The sequence below is a fragment of the Triticum urartu genome, chromosome 2A (genome assembly GCF_056163025.1).
Source record: "Triticum urartu cultivar PI428250 chromosome 2A, HENAU_Tu73, whole genome shotgun sequence".
Taxonomy (NCBI): domain Eukaryota; kingdom Viridiplantae; phylum Streptophyta; class Magnoliopsida; order Poales; family Poaceae; genus Triticum; species Triticum urartu.
Genome location: NC_141874.1, coordinates 19691398 through 19708502, shown reverse-complemented (window position 1 = coordinate 19708502; position 17105 = coordinate 19691398). Strand labels below are relative to the sequence as shown.

General features: G+C 48.3%; 1 protein-coding gene across 1 annotated transcript; it reads left to right on the top strand.

Moving 5' to 3' along the window:
- The first annotated feature begins 13873 nt into the window (after nt 1–13873).
- LOC125535158 (uncharacterized) lies at nt 13874–16727 on the top strand. Its single transcript, XM_048698204.2, has 2 exons — nt 13874–14789; nt 15365–16727. The coding sequence occupies exons 1-2, from the start codon at nt 13987–13989 to the stop codon at nt 16410–16412; spliced, it is 1851 nt and encodes a 616-aa protein (XP_048554161.2). The 5' UTR covers nt 13874–13986; the 3' UTR covers nt 16413–16727.
- The last annotated feature ends 378 nt before the right edge of the window (nt 16728–17105 follow it).

Here is a 17105-nt window from a genome sequence, read left to right as displayed (position 1 = left end):
GATCATCGAACACTTCATCCACACAAAACTTCAACAGAAAACTCGGTAAGATTCGTTAGTATAATAAAGAAAATCACTACTCTAAGTACTGTGAACCAATTGCTCGGCTTGTCATCGGGGTTGTGCATGATTTGAATGCTTTGTGTGATGAAGATGGAGCATAGCCAGACTATATGATTTTGTAGGGATGAGCTTTCTTTGGCTATGTTATTTTGATAAGACATAATTGCTTGGTTAGTATGCTTGAAGTATTATTGTTTTAATGTCAAATGATAGACTATTGCTTTGAATCACTCGTGTCTTAATATTCATGCCATGATTAGATTATGTGATCAAGGTTATGCTAGGTAGCATTCCACATCAAAAATTATCTTTTTTATCATTTACCTACTCGAGGACGAGCAGGAAATAAGCTTGGGGATGCTGATGCGTCTCCGTCGTATCTATAATTTTTGATTGTTCCATGCCAATATTCTACAACTTTTATATACTTTTGGCAACTTTTTATACTATTTTTGGGGACTAACATATTGATCCAGTGCCTAGTGCCAGTTCCTGTTTGTTGCATGTTTTTTGTTTCGCAGAAAATCCATATCAAACGGAGTCCAAACGGAATAAAAACGGACAAAGAATATTTTTGGAATATTTGTGAAATATGGGAAAAGAATCAACGCGAGACGGTGCTCGAGGGGGCCACGAGGCAGGGGGCGCCCCTGACCCTCGTGGGCCCCCCGTAAGGCGGTTCCTGCTCTTCTTTGGCCGCAAGAAAGCTAATTTTCGAAAAAAAATCAGGGCGAAGGTTTCGAAAAAAATTGGAGTTACGGATCTCCGGATATATAAGAAACAGTGAAAGGGCAGAATAAGAAACACAGAAACAGAGAGAGACAGAGAGACAGATCCAATCTCGGAGGGGCTCTCGCCCGTCCCAGGCCATGGAGGCCAAGGACCAGAGGGGAAACCCTTCTCCCACCTAGGGAGAAGGTCAAGGAAGAAGAAGACGAAGGGGCCCCCTCTCCCCTTGTCTTCGGTGGCGCCGGAATGCTGCCGTGGCCATCATCATCACCGCAATCTACACCAACACCTCCACCATCTTCACCAACATCTCCATCACCTTCCCCCCTCTATCTACAGCGGTCCACTCTCCCGCAACCTGTTGTACCCTCTACTTGAACATGGTGCTTTATGCTTCATATTATTATCCAATGATGTGTTGCCATCCTATGATGTTTGAGTAGATTTTCGTTATCCTATCGATGGTTGATGAATTGCTATGATTGATTTAATTTTCTTGTGGTTATGGTGCTGTCATGTGGTGCCCATCATATGAGTGCGCATGTGGATCACACCATAGGGTTAGTTGTATGTTGATAGGACTATGTATTGGAGGGCAAAAGTGACAGAAACTTTAACCTAGCATAGAAATTGATTCATACGGGATTGAAGGGGGGCCAATATATCTTAATGCTATAGTTGGGTTTTACCTTAATGAATGTTAGTAGTTGCGGATGCTTGCTAATAGTTCCAATCATAAGTGCATAGAATTCCAAGTCAGGGATGACATGCTAGCAGTGGCCTCTCCCACAAAAAACTTGCTATCGGTCTAGTAGAGTAGTCAATTGCTTAGGGACAATTTCACAACGCCTAACACCACTTTTCCACACTCGCTATATTTACTTTATTGCTTCTTTATCTAAACAGCCCTAATTTTTATTTACGTACTCTGTATATTCTTGCAAACCTATCCAACAACACCTACAAAGTACTTCTAGTTTTATACTTGTTCTAGGTAAAGCGAATGTCAAGCGTGCGTAGAGTTGTATCGGTGGTCGATAGAACTTGAGGGAATATTTGCTCTACATTTAGCTAATCGTTGGGTTCGACACTCTTACTTATCGAAAGAGGCTACAGTTGATCCTCTATACTTGTGGGTTATCAAAAGAATTTGGTAAATAATTATTTCTGCTAGCATATCATATTTATTGATGTTTGCGTGAGTGAATATTTTGTTTGCATGTCTGTTTAACTAAAAGGATGCATGATAGGTCAAGAGACGAGAATGCTATCTCAGGATCAGAGAGCACACGCTTAAGTTCAGGAAAAAGAACTAGAGACAGTTTGCATGTCTGCGCTTAAGCTACAGGAGTTCCCCCCGACATAATTAATTCAGGTGCTCCCCCGTGGATGTCTAGTTAGTGAGTGAGGGAGTCCTGGATTAGGGGGTGTCCGGATAGCCGGACTATACCTTCGGCCAGACTCCTGGACTATGAAGATACAAGATTGAAGACTTCGTCCCGTGTCCGGAAGGGACTTTCCTTGGCGTGGAAGGCAAGCTTGGTGATACGGATATGTATATCTCCTACCATTGTAACCGACTCTGTGTAACCCTAGCCCTCTCCGGTGTCTATATAAACCGGAGGGTTTTAGTTCGTAGGAACAACAATCATACCATAGGCTAGCGTCTAGGGTTCAGCCTCCTTGATCTCGTGGTAGATCTACTCTTGTACTACACATATCATCAATATTAATCAAGCAGGACGTAGGGTTTTACCTCCATCAAGAGGGCCCGAACCTGGGTAAAACATCGTGTCCCCTGCCTCATGTTACCATCCGGCCTAGACGCACAGTTCGGGACCCCCTACCCGAGATCCGCCAGTTTTGACACCGACATTGGTGCTTTCATTGAGAGTTCCTCTGTGCCGTCGCCATCAGGAATGATGTCTCATCCCGTCTTTAAAGACGGCACCGTTGCTAAGGGAGCTTTGGCTATTGGCCAAACTCTCCGGCTAGGTGGTTTCCTTATGACCGCCTGTTTGGCTGCTGCGACGACAATGACCTCTCGGGTCATCGAAAGAAATCTTCACGTCAGCTCGGAATTCGCCGAGCAGCTAGATCCAATGGAGCTCTCTTCCCTAAACGAGCTCTTGGATCGCATCGCCGCCCTGGGAGTCGCTACGGATTACGACCAGATTGGGCCTAAACCCGATCTGAGAGAGATTAACTCTCCCCAGGTCACCCATCACGTTGTCGTGGTAGAGGGACAGTGCGGCGACCCTTCATCTATCTTAAGGACTAGCTATGTCCGGATTCCCTATCCCTCCAAGCCGGATACCCGTGGAGGGGAGGACATCACTCAAGACCTGAACTTAAAGTCAGGCGACGGGCTAGATTCATTGGACAGCATCCAAGAATCCAAACTTCCGAGTTCGAAAACTCCTTGGCCCCTGAGTCTCAGATTGGGTGAGGTTTCAGATTTGATTCCACCCACCCACCCGTACATAAGCGATCTATCCCAAATTAGGCAAGAGTCCGAAGAAACAGTACATCACTACTGGGCCATATTCCTCCTGGTTATGAACAAGATAAAGGACTGCCGCGAGGAAGACGCAATTTCATTCTTTTACAATAATTGCACGGACAAGGGAATCCTCAACGCCATAAGTCGCCGTGATATTACACGCTTCGCTGACTTGGCGTCCATAGTACGAAAGTATTGTGCGATGGAAAGCGCCTGGAAAACCGAAATAAAATTTTGGGACAATCCGGCCCTGAATACAAACCCAGTCCGAAATAAAAGGGTGCATCATCGCCAGACACCCGGGTTCAATACCAAAAAGCAAAAGCCCTCCACAGGGCACGGAACCGTACTGGAAGCATGGCTTAATGGACCCTGTAAAATTCATAGTACAGAGGGCGCCACACCAACTCACAGCCTTAGAGCATGTTGGATACTCCGGCAGGTGGCAAAAATTGGCGAAGATCTTCTAATTCCAGAAGCCACAGAAAGCCAGCCCAGAGAAACCAGTACAGTATTAACAGTCTTCGAGACTTTCGCATCAAATAATATGCGAAAAAGAACACTCCGCAGCCTTGCCGAAGTCTACCAAGTAGCAACAATAAACCCATGGAGTGACATGGCTATTACTTTTAACGCCAGTGATGAACCTAAACTCCGAACAGCCCGAGCACCAGCCGCATTGGTCCTTAGTCCAATAGTGGACGGCTTTCATCTTACCAAGGTACTCATGGATGGTGGCAGCGGATTGAACCTCATTTATGAGGAAACCCTTCAAAAAATGGAAATAGACTGGAACCGCATTGAGCGAAGCAGCACAATCTTTAGAGGAATAATCCCCAGTCGGGAAGCGCGCTGTATAGGAAAAATCACACTAGATGTGGTGTTCGGCACGCTGGATAATTACAGGTTCGAAGAGGTCACGTTCCAGGTGGCCTCGTTCAGTAGAGGATATCACGCTCTGCTAGGGCGGGAAGCGTTTACAGTCTTCCAAGCAATACCCCATTACGAGTACATGAAGCTGAAGATGCCCGGGCCTAATGGAATCATCACTCTCGCTAGTGATCCGGACATAGCACTCTGCGCCGAAAACAAGACAGCCGCACTAGCCCTCGAGGCACTATCCGAAGCCCTAGCGGCTGAGGAACTGACTGCGCTGCGCTCCATGGTGAATAGGGATAATGTGATACTCGATAAAAGATCCAAGTCCACCTCCTTTAAACCGGCGGACGAAATAGTCAAATTCCAGGTCCATCCAACGGACCCCAATAAAATAGCTTCCATCGAGGCACAGTTAAACCCTGATGTAGACGCCACACTGTGAGAGTTCCTACGTGAGAACTGGGACATTTTTGCCTGGCACCCTTCAGACATGCTAGGAATCCCACGCAGGCTGGCCGAACACAGCTTAAATATCGTAAAAGGATTCAAGCCAGTCAAACAGGCTCTTCGGCGTTTTTCCGAACCTAAGAGACATGCCATGGGAGAGGAACTAGCCAAGCTATTGGAGGCCGGATTCATCAAAGATATAAAACACCCGGACTGGCTAGCAAACCTGGTGATGGTACCAAAGAAGGACAAATCCTGGCGCCTGTGCGTTGATTTCAAAGACCTTAACAAGGCTTGCCCAAAGGATCCCTTCCCTCTCCCCCGCATCGATCAAATTATCGACGCTACCGCAGGACACGATTCGTTGTGTTTCCTCGACGCATACTCCGGCTACCATCAAATAAAGATGGCAGAGTCAGACCAAGCCGCAACGGCATTCATCACACCATACGGCCCATTCTGCTTCAACACAATGCCCTTCGGGCTCAAAAACGCCGGCGCAACATATCAGCGCATGATTCAGACATGTCTAGCAAACCAGATCGGCAAAACAGTGAAGGCATACGTAGATGATGTGGTCGTTAAAACAAGACATGTCGAATCTCTAGTAGACGACTTGAGGCTGACATTCGATAACCTCCGAACATACGACATCAAGCTCAACCCGGAAAAATGCGTTTTCGGCGTTCCAGCCAGAAAGCTCTTGACCCTCATTGTATCCGGTAGAGAAATTGAAGCAAATCCAGCCAAGATCCGAGCTCTGTCACAATTGGATATCCCGAAGGACCTCAAACAAATACAAAAATTAACCGGATGCGTGGAGGCTCTAAGCCGCTTTATCTCCCGCTTAGGAGAAAAGGACCTACCCCTTTACCGCCTCCTTCGGCGCACCGAACACTTCGAGTGGACGGATGCAGCCACGGCCGGACTCGACGAAATAAAAGCCATCTTGGCAACAAACCCAGTCCTGGCCGCGCCAAACATTGGCGAACCAATGCTATTATACATTGCAGCAACCCATCAGGTCGTAATCGCAGTGCTCGTCGTCGAACGAGAAACGGACGGACACAAATTCCCCCTTCAAAAGCCGGTCTACTATGTGTCCACTGTCCTTACTCCGTGCAAGTCATGGTACCCGCATTATCAAAAGATTGCATACGCGGTATTTATGGCATCCCGGAAGCTGTGACACTACTTTCAAGAGTGTTCAATAACAGTAGCCTCGGAAGTGCCACTTAACGATATTATAAACAACCACGACGCGACGGGCCGGATTCCAAAATGGGCCATTGAGCTCCTCCCGTTCGACATAACTTACAAGCCACGGCGAGCTATCAAGTCGCAAGTTTTGGTCGACTTCATCGCAGAATGGACGGAGGCCGAACTCCTTAAAGAGTACGGCACATATTCAAACTGGGTCATGCACTTCGACGGCTCCAAAATGTTGGCCGGTCTGGGGGCTGGCGTCGTTTTGACGTCCCCCACAGGAGACACAGTTTAATACGTACTCCAGATAATGTACACAGACTCCAACAATGCAGCCGAATATGAGGCCCTTTTACATGGTCTCCGGATGGCAGTATCCATGGGCATTCAATGCCTAGAGGTGCGCGGGGACTCAAACCTCGCAATATCCCAAATAAATGGAGACTTTGATGCCAAGGATCCAAAAATGGCAGCTTATCGCAACGCCGTCCTAAAAATGTCAGCTCAGTTCGAAGGGCTCGAATTTCACCATATAGCCCGGGAAAATAATCAGGCGGCACATGTCCTGGCACGCATCGGCGCAAAACGCGATGTAGTCCCCCCCAACATCTTCCTGGAAAGGCTGTTCAAGCCATCCGTAGTATGGGAAGGGGAACCCGGCAATAACAGCCCGGACCCAACCGCACTGCCCGACACCGAACACTCCGACATAATTGGAGGCTCTGCCAATGAAATAACACCTTCAGCCCACGTAATAATGGTCGTCATCGCCCCGTGGACAGAACCATTCCTCGCCTACCTTACTAGGCAGGAACTCCCCGAGGACCAAAATGAGGCACGCTGCATAGTGCGGTGATCTAAAGCCTATAAAGTCCATGAGGGAGAGCTTTATAAGAAAAGCACTACCGGAGTCCTTCAAAGGTGCATCTCCGAAGAGGAAGGGCGGAACCTCCTGGCTGAAATTCATGCTGGACTCGGCGGTCATCACACTGCAGCTCGGTCCCTTGTAAGCAAGGCCTTCCGTATAGGCTTTTATTGGCCGACGGCCCGGGCAGACGCCCAGGACTTAGTCCAACGATGCGCCGGTTGCCAGCTTTTTGCAAACCAAAGCCATATGCCACCCACCGCCCTCCAAACTATCCCCATCACTTGGCCCTTCGCGGTCTGGGGGCTTGACATGGTTGGACCCCTTAAAGGTGGAACCCACAAGAAAAAATACTTACTGGTCATGGTGGATAAGTTCACCAAATGGATAGAAGCCAAGACTGTTAAGACGGCCGAATCCGGACCGGTGATAGAGTTTATATCCGGGGTTGTACACCGTTACAGCATCCCCCATAGCATCATCACTAATAACGGCACGAACTTTACGGCCGACGAGGTAAAACTCTAGTGCAAAAACATGGGCATCAAGCTCGATTATGCTTCCGTCTATCACCCACAAACTAACGGCCAGGTCGAGCGTGCAAATGGTCTTATCATGAGCGGCATCAAACCCAGATTAGTGCGGTCCCTTAAGGAATCTAACACGCACTGGGTAGAGGAGCTCGACTCCGTACTCTGGGGGCTGTGGACCATGCCGAATCGTACCACCGGATACACACCATTCTTCATGGTGTACGGTGCAGAGGCAGTTTTGCCCTGCGACATAATTCATGACTCACCTCGAGTGCGCATGTACGAAGAAAGAGAAGCCAAGCTCGACCGGCAGGACAGTTTGGACGCCTTGGAGGAAGAGCATGACGTGGCAAAAGCCCGTTCCGCATTCTATCAACAGCAGGCTCGAAGATACCAAAGCAGAGAAGTACGGGCCAAAAATTACAATGTTGGCGAATTAGTTCTATGCCTGCCGGACAAGAAAAAGGACAAACTCAAGCCCAAGTGGGAAGGTCCCTTCATAATCGACCAAGTCCTGACTGGTGGAGCGTACCGCCTGCGAGATGCATCGGATAACCGACTCGAGCCGAACCCATGGAACGCAGCCCGTCTACGATGATTCTATGCCTAGCGTCGGACTCTGTGTTCGGCTCCTTCCTCTGTCCATTTTTACATACTTTTTGTCTTACATTTCTCTCCTTCTCCCCTCCCTCTCTCTTATAGCCTTTAAAGGCTCATAAAGTGACGCGCTATCCGCGCTCATTAAACCTGGGGGCTTCTTTAAACAGAAGCTTATTTATACGGGCTTCATGCCCAACACATGTGTCACACTTCCGCATGTACCTTTTATTCGCCATTATATGCATCGATATGACTTAAGTTTTGGCCAAGCTGGGTTGCCTGGCTCTTGTGTTTACCCCTACGTTCCCGATTGTTCGGCTAGGTGGTAAAGGGAGCACCACTACGATTGTTACTGCCGGGTCAGCCGGATGTGTACCTCAGACTGGGTGAAGCCGAAAGCTAGCGTTCTTAAGGGAATATTCGGTCGGTGAACTAAAGATGATCCTTTTTTTATCTATACACCCCCAGATGTTTTTCCTGCGTCTCTTTTCGCAGAATGGACATGCACTTTAGGGCATGCCTCCCAGGGAAAGGAACCCCTGACGGAACTATTCTCCCTGGAAGATGTTTCTTACTAACCATGTGATATAACATAACTAGTTGGGCACTTGTCTGTTCAAGCACTAATGACCCCTATGCCTGGTCTCCATGCATACCCCAGCTCTTATATAACCGCGAGGGTATTCAGACACACTCCGGACCGTCATGTCCCGAGGTTGAAGCGAAAAGGTCGGCCATGACAAACGATCTACAATCCGACTAGAAGGCATTACACATGTCAATTAAAATTACATAGTCAATCTGACTAATTGTATTCCTCTTCGATACCATCTAACAGGCTGTCTAGTTTACAGTCCTGTTGGGAATACTTTGCGGCCAACTCTACTTGGACGTATACTAAGCTCACAGGGATCTCCTTCCCATCGGGCCCCACGGGTCCGACCTCGGCCATGTGGTTTGGGTCAACCTTCGTGTACCGCGTCTTCACCATGGCCCGGGCCTCCCTGGCGCCTTGACGGCAGGCCGACATATTCCATGATCGGAAGCGCCGCCGCGCTCCCTTCAGCTTCTCTACAAGCTCTCCAAGGCCATCGGGCATGGAGACGGATGGCCACAAGGCCTGGGCGACGCCTTGCATCACCTGCCGAACTCGCTCGTGCAGTTGTGAGAGCTCGGGAAGAAGGTCACCCGTAGAACCGGGCATTTCCTCTGCAGGACGACCTGTTAGCATACCTACAGACATTACTCTGTTAGTCAACTTCCTCGCCGAACTCTTTTTTTAATTTCGTTTAAGCACTTACTAAATATGCTGCGTCGAAGCCGCTGATTCTCCTTAATGGAGTCCAACAGCTGGGCTCGAACATCCTTCAGTTCAATGCCCAGCTTGGTGTTGGCATCTTGGAGATCGTTCTTCTCCCGCCTCACCTTTGTCAGCACGCACTCACCAGCCTTCAGCTGGCGTAGGAGTTGTTACTCTTCCGGATTTAATCCGGCGCCATCTGCAATTTCATTTGTCAGATTTGCACACCCACCGCACTTCGCAAAATACTTATCTTTCGAAGCATATATTACCAGAGGGGGTCTCCTTGGGCTCCCCTGCCGCGGCTAGTGCGGCCTCAAGTTGGGCTTTGCACTCTTCCAGCTCCTGGGACAGTAGTGTATTCTTTTCTGTAAGAACCTGCATAACAAATGATCCTTAAATCAATTATTCTAACTGTTTCAAGTCTCGGGGGCTACTGGTATATATATAATTACCAAAATTTTCTTACCCGTATGTCTTTTACATATTGCTCCGTGGCTCTGGCTAGACCATTTTGAGCGGCACGGAGGTACGCATCTCCCGAATTGAAGGCATCCAATGCCTCTTGGGAGAAACAAGCGTCGTGAAGAACTGTCCGGCGACGCCTGTGGTTCATGGCACTCTCCACCTCGGAGTTGGTGGCAGACAGCCTGTCCGCGTCCTCTGTCGGAGGAGCGTCCGGTGCGCGCCTTGTGTTCGCCTCCGCTTCCGGACCAGGCTTTGGAGCCTGGCTGGTGGAGGCACGATTGGCAACCTCTCCGGATATAGTCCGGCGAGGTCTCTTCGTCCTGAAGAAAGCACGAGCGTTAGTATGCCTTAAAGGAATAACACCTGGGAATAAGATGGCGTGCTATACCTTTGCGCCGGCGTCTTAGTCCGGACCGCACTTCTTTTCAGCCCGCGGGGCCTTGCCGCCCCTCGTTGGCTAGTCGCCGTAGGCTCGGCCTCCCGTCTCAAGGACCTCCCCTGCAAAACACGGTTGTCATACGGCAATCGAAAACACGCGAGGATAGATCCCTTTTCAAAGTGCTGGGACTTCGGTCTCAGTTACCTATGAGGCTGGGAGTAGCCCTGGGTAATCGGCCGTAATGGCCACCAAGGCGTTGTCCTTGCTCAATTGATGAAACACCCCATCAATCAGCTCCACAGATAAGTCCGGATCCTCTTGAGAGGCCGGGTCGAGGGACCATCCCGGATCCTCGGGTTGTGGAGGAGGGTTGTTTGTTTCTTTAACAGCCTGGCGCAGTTCCTGCGTTGAAGTTGTTAGACTGAATATTTAACGATGGGAATATAAAACGGATGGGCAAGTAAAAGTGTCCACTTACCCAACTTGGGGGATTGTACATAGAAAATCCACCCTGTGGGTTGACGCGGAGAAATTCCTCCTCTTCTCCCTTGTACAAAGCGGACAAGGTCTTTATTAGAGCGGCAGCCGAATCCGGCCCCTTACGGCCGTGGCGGGTGGCGTCGTCCTCCCCGTTGAAGTACCACATGGGGCGGCTTCTATACTGAAGCGGCTGCACCCCTCGCATGATGCATGCGGCCATGACCCTGATCATGGTCAGTAAGGAATGAGCTAACAATCTTATCCGGCCCATCAGGTAAAGAACGTCCCTGTCACTTTCCCTCTGATGGCTCCGTGGACGCCAGCTTAGGCGCTTCTTTAGGGGAGCACTGTCGAACTCAGAGAGGCCGATCCGGACAGGATCCGGCAGCAGGACGTCCTCTATATAAAACCATTCCGAAGGCCAGTCCTCGGACGCCTTCTTTGGGGTTCCGGATAGATATCCGGTCCCGGCGATGCGCCACACTTCGGCTCCGCCCACTTCATATATTGACCCTTTCTTAGAACGGGGCACGAGGCAGAATAGCCTTTTCCACAATGCAAAATGAGCCTCGCAGCCCAAAAACAGCTCTCAAAGGGCTACGAAGCCCGCGATATGCAATATGGAGGCAGGCGTGAGGTTGTGCAGCTGGAGGCCATAGAACTCCAGGAGCCCCCGGAGAAACAGATGAATTGGAAATTCGAGCCCTCTTATTAAGTAAGGGACAAGGCATACCCGCTCTCCTTTGGAGGGATTGGGGGCGCTCTCCGCTTGCTCTCCGCCATTATAGGTGGCAAGTCCGGCTCGAACCGGGACCATATAGGCCGGGGGGAGAAATCCCTTGGTCTGGAGCGTCACTAGCTCGCTGTGCGGGATGGAGCACCTCTTCCAATCTCCAGGCTGAGGGCTGGAAGGGCGAGAGGAGGAGCTGCGGCGGCCGGCCATGATAGAATGGACCTCTGTCGGATATGCTCTGATGAATACTCGCGGAGGGGAGAAGGTGTGGTTTGGATCTAAATCCTCGTCCCCTTAAATAGGCGGCTCATTCACGCGGCTAGGGGTGTAAATATAAAAAAACACCCTGACTTTTTGTATTCGTTTGACACGTGGAATACGGCCATTATTGGGCGTAGAAGCCAAGGAGCACTACATTTACAAGAAACCGGACACTATTCAACAAGTACACGGAATTTGGAGGAGAACCCGCCTTGCAATGCCGAAGACAATTTGCGCGCCGGACTCGTCGTCATTGAAGCCTGGTTCGGGGGTTACTGAGCGATTCCTGGATTAGGGGGTACCCGGATAGCCGGACTATACCTTCGGCCGGACACCTGGACTATGAAGATACAAGATTGAAGACTTCGTCCCGTGTCCGGAAGGGACTTTCCTTGGCGTGGAAGGCAAGCTTGGCGATACGGATATGTAGATCTCCTACCATTGTAACCGACTCTGTGTAACCCTACCCCTCTCCGGTGTCTATATAAACCGAAGGGTTTTAGTCCGTAGGAACAACAATCATACCATAGGCTAGCTTTCTAGCTTCTAGTGTATATATGATAGTGTCAGGGAAGGATATATATGCATCATGAATCAGGTTCAGGTCATTTAACCCTTGCAGGTCGTCACAAATGAAAACCTGTCATATACATATTCAGTAAACTTTGTATAGAGTTGCATAGTTAGCTACACAAGCTCATTTCCTAGAACGCTACCTGCTAGAGAAAATCCTGCTCTATGAATTAAAATGCCACCATGGATAAATCTAGCTGCAGATAGGAAAGAAGAATTAGAAGTTCGATAAAAGGATAGGGGATCAGAAGCACCAAAGTAGTGCAGGAATAAATCTTTGGTCAAGTGGGTCATACTGTAATCTTCTATATCTAAATAGCTAGCCCCCATTAATCATTTCTCTCAACATGCAAGCATGCCACATCATCCCATAGCATGCATGAGAAAAGGCCCATCTCCACTATCATATGTCTCCCAACATGCAAGCATGTCACTTCATCTTTAAACATGCATGAAAAAAAAAACTCATCTCAACATGCAAACATCCAAGAGAATTTTCATTCTACTATGCTATTTAGATGTAATTAAAAAAGTTACAATTATATAGTAATCAAACATAATAAATTATATGTATTTTCAGTTTTAGCTTTTTATATTATTACTTCAGTTATTCATTATTCATACAACGAATCACATTGAAATATGTTGCAAAATATTCCCGCAACAACGTCCGGGGTATTATCTAGTCTATTCCAGTGTGTGAGACAACAATTAGGAGCTGTCTATTTTATCATGCTAAAACAGCATTGTAGCAATTACAAAACCATTCAGTGTGGGATTATGCTCATGTCGGATTATGAAAGATGATTAGGGGGAAGTGGTCAGATTGCAATTCTGACAATAACAGAGGAAGAAATATCATGGTTAGCGTACATTGTAGCAGCAAAGTACATAATGTCAGTGGAGGATATATATGTGCAACATGAATCAGGTTCAGGCCATTTAACCTTTGCAGGTCGTCGCAAATGGAAACCTGTCATATACACATTCAGTAAAGTTTGTATAGGGTTGTATAGTTAGCTACACAAGCTTGTTCATGTAGGAAATTGTTTTTAGAACACTACCTGCTAGCTTATACACTTGATTATTGATTGAAGAAATAAGCAAGCACGTCTCTGAAAAATCTAGAGGATTTGCTAAAGAATTATTTCTGCTAGCATATCATATTTATTGATGTTTTCCTGAGTGAATATTTTGTTTGCATGTCTGTTTAACTAAAAGGGTGCATGATAGGGCAAGAGACGACAATGCTATCTCAGGATCAGAGAGCACATGCTTAAGTTCAGGAAAAAGAACTAGAGACAGTTTGCATGTCTGCGTTTAAGCTACAAGAGTTCCCACCGACATAATTAATTCAGGTGCTCCCCCGTGGATGTCCAGTTAGTGAGTGCGGGTTGATTTCAAGGAAAGGCGGAGGCTATTTGCAAAAACGCGCGCTGACCGGCTCGGGCCCGAGGAGTCCATTTGTCGTGCTGTGATTGGTCCAGGACCAAAGTTGCACATCTGATGCAAGTTGTGGGACTGTATAGGATCAAATCATCACATTCTAAACAAGTTCTAGGACCCTCAATGCTTTTAACTCAAAAATCAAATACTACGAGAAAGATGACGTACGCCTCCCACTGCGCTCAACTATTTCCAAGTCAAGCTGCCGGATCGCAGGAAAGATTTGATAAGGTAGACATGGTCAGATAAGAGACGTACGGGACTGTAAGCTGCCGGATCACAGGAAAGATTTGATCAGCCTACGTATCATGACACTTGTCTCCGGCGTTCTAGATCGTCGGCCGCTCCATCACGAATCGAATATTCCCAGCATTCCGCCCAGCGAATCCCGGCCGACTGTCAGTGGGGCCAGTCCAGTGCTCGCCTATACTTAGCCGCCCACCAGGCCGTCTCCTCCTCACCGTCTTCCTCTTCTCAGGCCAAGAATAACCCATCCATCGGCTCTCCCCTGTTCCTCTCCGATGGCCACGGCGACGGCGGCGGCGGAAGGCCTTGGGCGCCAGAGAGCGAGCCCGGACCACCTCCCCGTGCCTCCCCGCCCCCGCTCCCGGTATCGGCATCGCGCGGCAGGCCGACCACATCCCGTGGCCGCGGGCACGCCGCCTCGCCCCGCCCCCGGGCTCCGGCATGCTCAGGCGGACCGCCGTGCCGTTCTTCCTCACCACCCCCGCGCTCGTCCGGCACGTCCCTACAACGGCGGCCCGTTTGCCGCCCTCCTCTACCTGTGCGCCGCGCTCGGAGTTGCCGTGGATTCGTGCGGCTCGCTGCGGGACTACGGAGGCCTCGCCGCGGTCCTCGCCGCTCTTATCATCGTCCTTGTGCTGAGGCATCCGCCCCGATTGGCCCATCAGGACGACCCTGATGGACCCCGCCAGATCCCTGCGGCTCCGCCTCCGCGGATTCAACCGGAGCAGCCACGCCTCGCTCCCACACTCTCCATCACCGGGGGCATACTGGACGCTGCCCAGGTTGCTGCTGCCATCCGCAGTTTCATGGCAGACAGCACCCCTCCGATCCCCGCCGTCAGTCCACCCCAAGCTGACTCCTCCGACTCCGACGGGGGCGGGTCAAGCACCAACGGCGACGAGACCAATAACTTGTGGTATACTCCCGTCCACCTCCTCGAAGCAGGGGACGTCTGTCTCATCCTCCCCGACTTCATCCAGCAGCTCCAAGACATGGATTCAGGGTTAACCCAAGCTGAATTCCTTGAATTGCTTCAGAGAGCGTTCAGAGATGCCAACAACTCTGATGGATTCCACAGGTAATTAATTCGTCAAGTACCAGTTGATTTGATTCGGCACAGTTTTTGTTCTTCATATCCTAGTAGAGAAAAAAAAGTCAAACTTTTCTACTCCGAGTCTCCGACCTTTGCAATACTAGTAGTACTTCACTTACTACTTAAGTAAATGTATTCTCTGCCTTGTATTTTTTCTTACCCAAGTGGGGTAAAGTAAGATGGATCCAATGTTTCAAAGAATTGAGAGCAACCTGTTTGAGTTCAAGTTTTAGATTTTGGGTTTAACAGTGGAGCTTTTCTCCTATATATAACCCTAGTGTGCCCTGCTTTTTACTACATGATGCTTTTGCTTCAGTTATCTTTACATATACTGGCATGAGAACATCTGTCATTGAATTATTATATGTTTTGTCTTTACATTATGGCATTATGTGGTTTCATGGATAGCATCATGCGACGTGTAGAACAACAATGATGTTCTTGGTATAGATAAGATTGACTTTGGTGCTTTATAATTGACATATGATGCTCTCTGAAACTATGTACGCACTTTGCATTACATTCTGAAGTTTGATCTTGTATTCTTGTCCTTGAAACAGATTGTCTGACATAGTTGAGGAGAACCGTTGGATTATCAATGACGCTCCTCTTGTGTTGACAGACAGATCGACTGGGACTTCTGTCATGAAGATGAAAATTACTGCAAAACTTATTCAGCTGATCTGGCTTGAATTAGATGGGCAGAATTGGAAGTCATGCCAGGAAGTCAAAAAGGAATGCTGCTTTCGAGAGGTTGTCGGGCAATCTGTAGAAGAGCTCCTTGATGTTGCACTTTCATTCAGCAGCGCAAGGTGGTCTGCTGATCATGCATCGCAAATGCCAACCATCTTTGATGCACTTGCCGATGTCCTATATACCATAAGGGAATTGACTTTCAGCAGTACTGAGTTCATGCATGATGTGGTTGCTCATGTTTTTCGCAAGATGGTGGTTGATTTGAGAGGAATGCTTGAGGGGACTACCAGTGACATGCATCGCATCAGAGAATGTGCCATCCATCCAGCAACCGTTCTTCTTGTACGATACCTGGAATTTTTCTATCGCAGCGGGGACATGATGCAGTTTGTACTTGGCACTGGGGATTGGACTATTGAGCTTAGCATGATCTATGCTTGGGCCTCCAAGCTCAGTGGAGATGCAAAAGCAATGTTCCCAGCAAAGGGTCAAAGGTACATATACATCTTGAATAATATGGATTTTGTTTATCAACTGAAGTATCATCCCGGAGGATGCCTTTCCAGTGAAGAACTGCAGAGGGGTCTCTGTTCGCTGATCCATCAGCACATACAGAGCTACCTTGACGAATGTTGGGTCCCGCTTGTGGGATATTTGGGTGTTGATTCTCTGAAGAGATTTCTTGAAGAGTTCTTTACCATATGTGATAGCCAGATGACATGGAAAGTTCGTACTGTGCTCAAGGTGACACTGCGTCGGGAGATTGTGGGGTTGATTGTTCCAAATTATGAGAACTTCTTACAGAAAAAGTCCAGTTCGCACCGGACTTCCTGGTTGAAGGCCAGATCTGGGAAACCAATGTATACTGCTGTGTGGTTGGAAGAGAAGATAGGTGAATTCTTTGAGAGATAACAGCCTGCTAGTAATGATGAAAGGGCACCACACTTGTACAGGGTCGGCGCATTTGTCGTACTACCACATTAGCATTAGTGAAGAGCAGTTTGTGGTGATCCGGCCGTGTTACCAAAAGGGTTCAGTCTGTGTAATAATTTTTTCAGGTCATAAGCCTGCTTGCAGTATTAGCAAGATTCAGAGCTGGTTGGTGTATAGTGTTTGTTCAGTGTATGTTTATACTGTAGGGAAATGCAATGTTTTGTTCGTCTTCCATGTACAGTCTTACCCCATATATATGTGACCAAGTTCGACAAGTTACAATGCGAAGCGAAATTCCTCGCGCGCGCACACAAACACACAATTCTTTGTCTTTCTTCTTTTTACCCAGAAAAAGAGTGCAGAGTTTTTCCAAACCAGCCAATTTCATTAAAATCAAACAGTATTACAAACGGTATTTACAGAGATGGAGTAGAATCAACATAACTACTCCCTCTTGTAAACTAATATAAGAGGGAGTACATAAGACGGGACTACATGACAATCTGCCAGAAATCATCTTCCGCCGACTTTGAGAAAGGGTTTACTGAAAGGTAAAAAAAAGTCATCAGCACAAGCACAACGGTTGGGCTGGAGCTAGCTAGCGTAAGAGACAGCAAATTCCACACGATGGTTACAGATTAATGTGGCTTTGTCGGGATAGATGTCACGCTA

Excerpts from the sequence above, each read along its gene's own strand:
- LOC125535158 (XM_048698204.2), top strand. The coding sequence starts at position 13,987 with ATGGCCACGGCGACGGCGGCGGCGGAAGGCCTTGGGCGCCAGAGAGCG. Across the intron at positions 14,790-15,364 it reads AACTCTGATGGATTCCACAG|ATTGTCTGACATAGTTGAGG; the intron begins GTAATTAATTCG and ends TCCTTGAAACAG.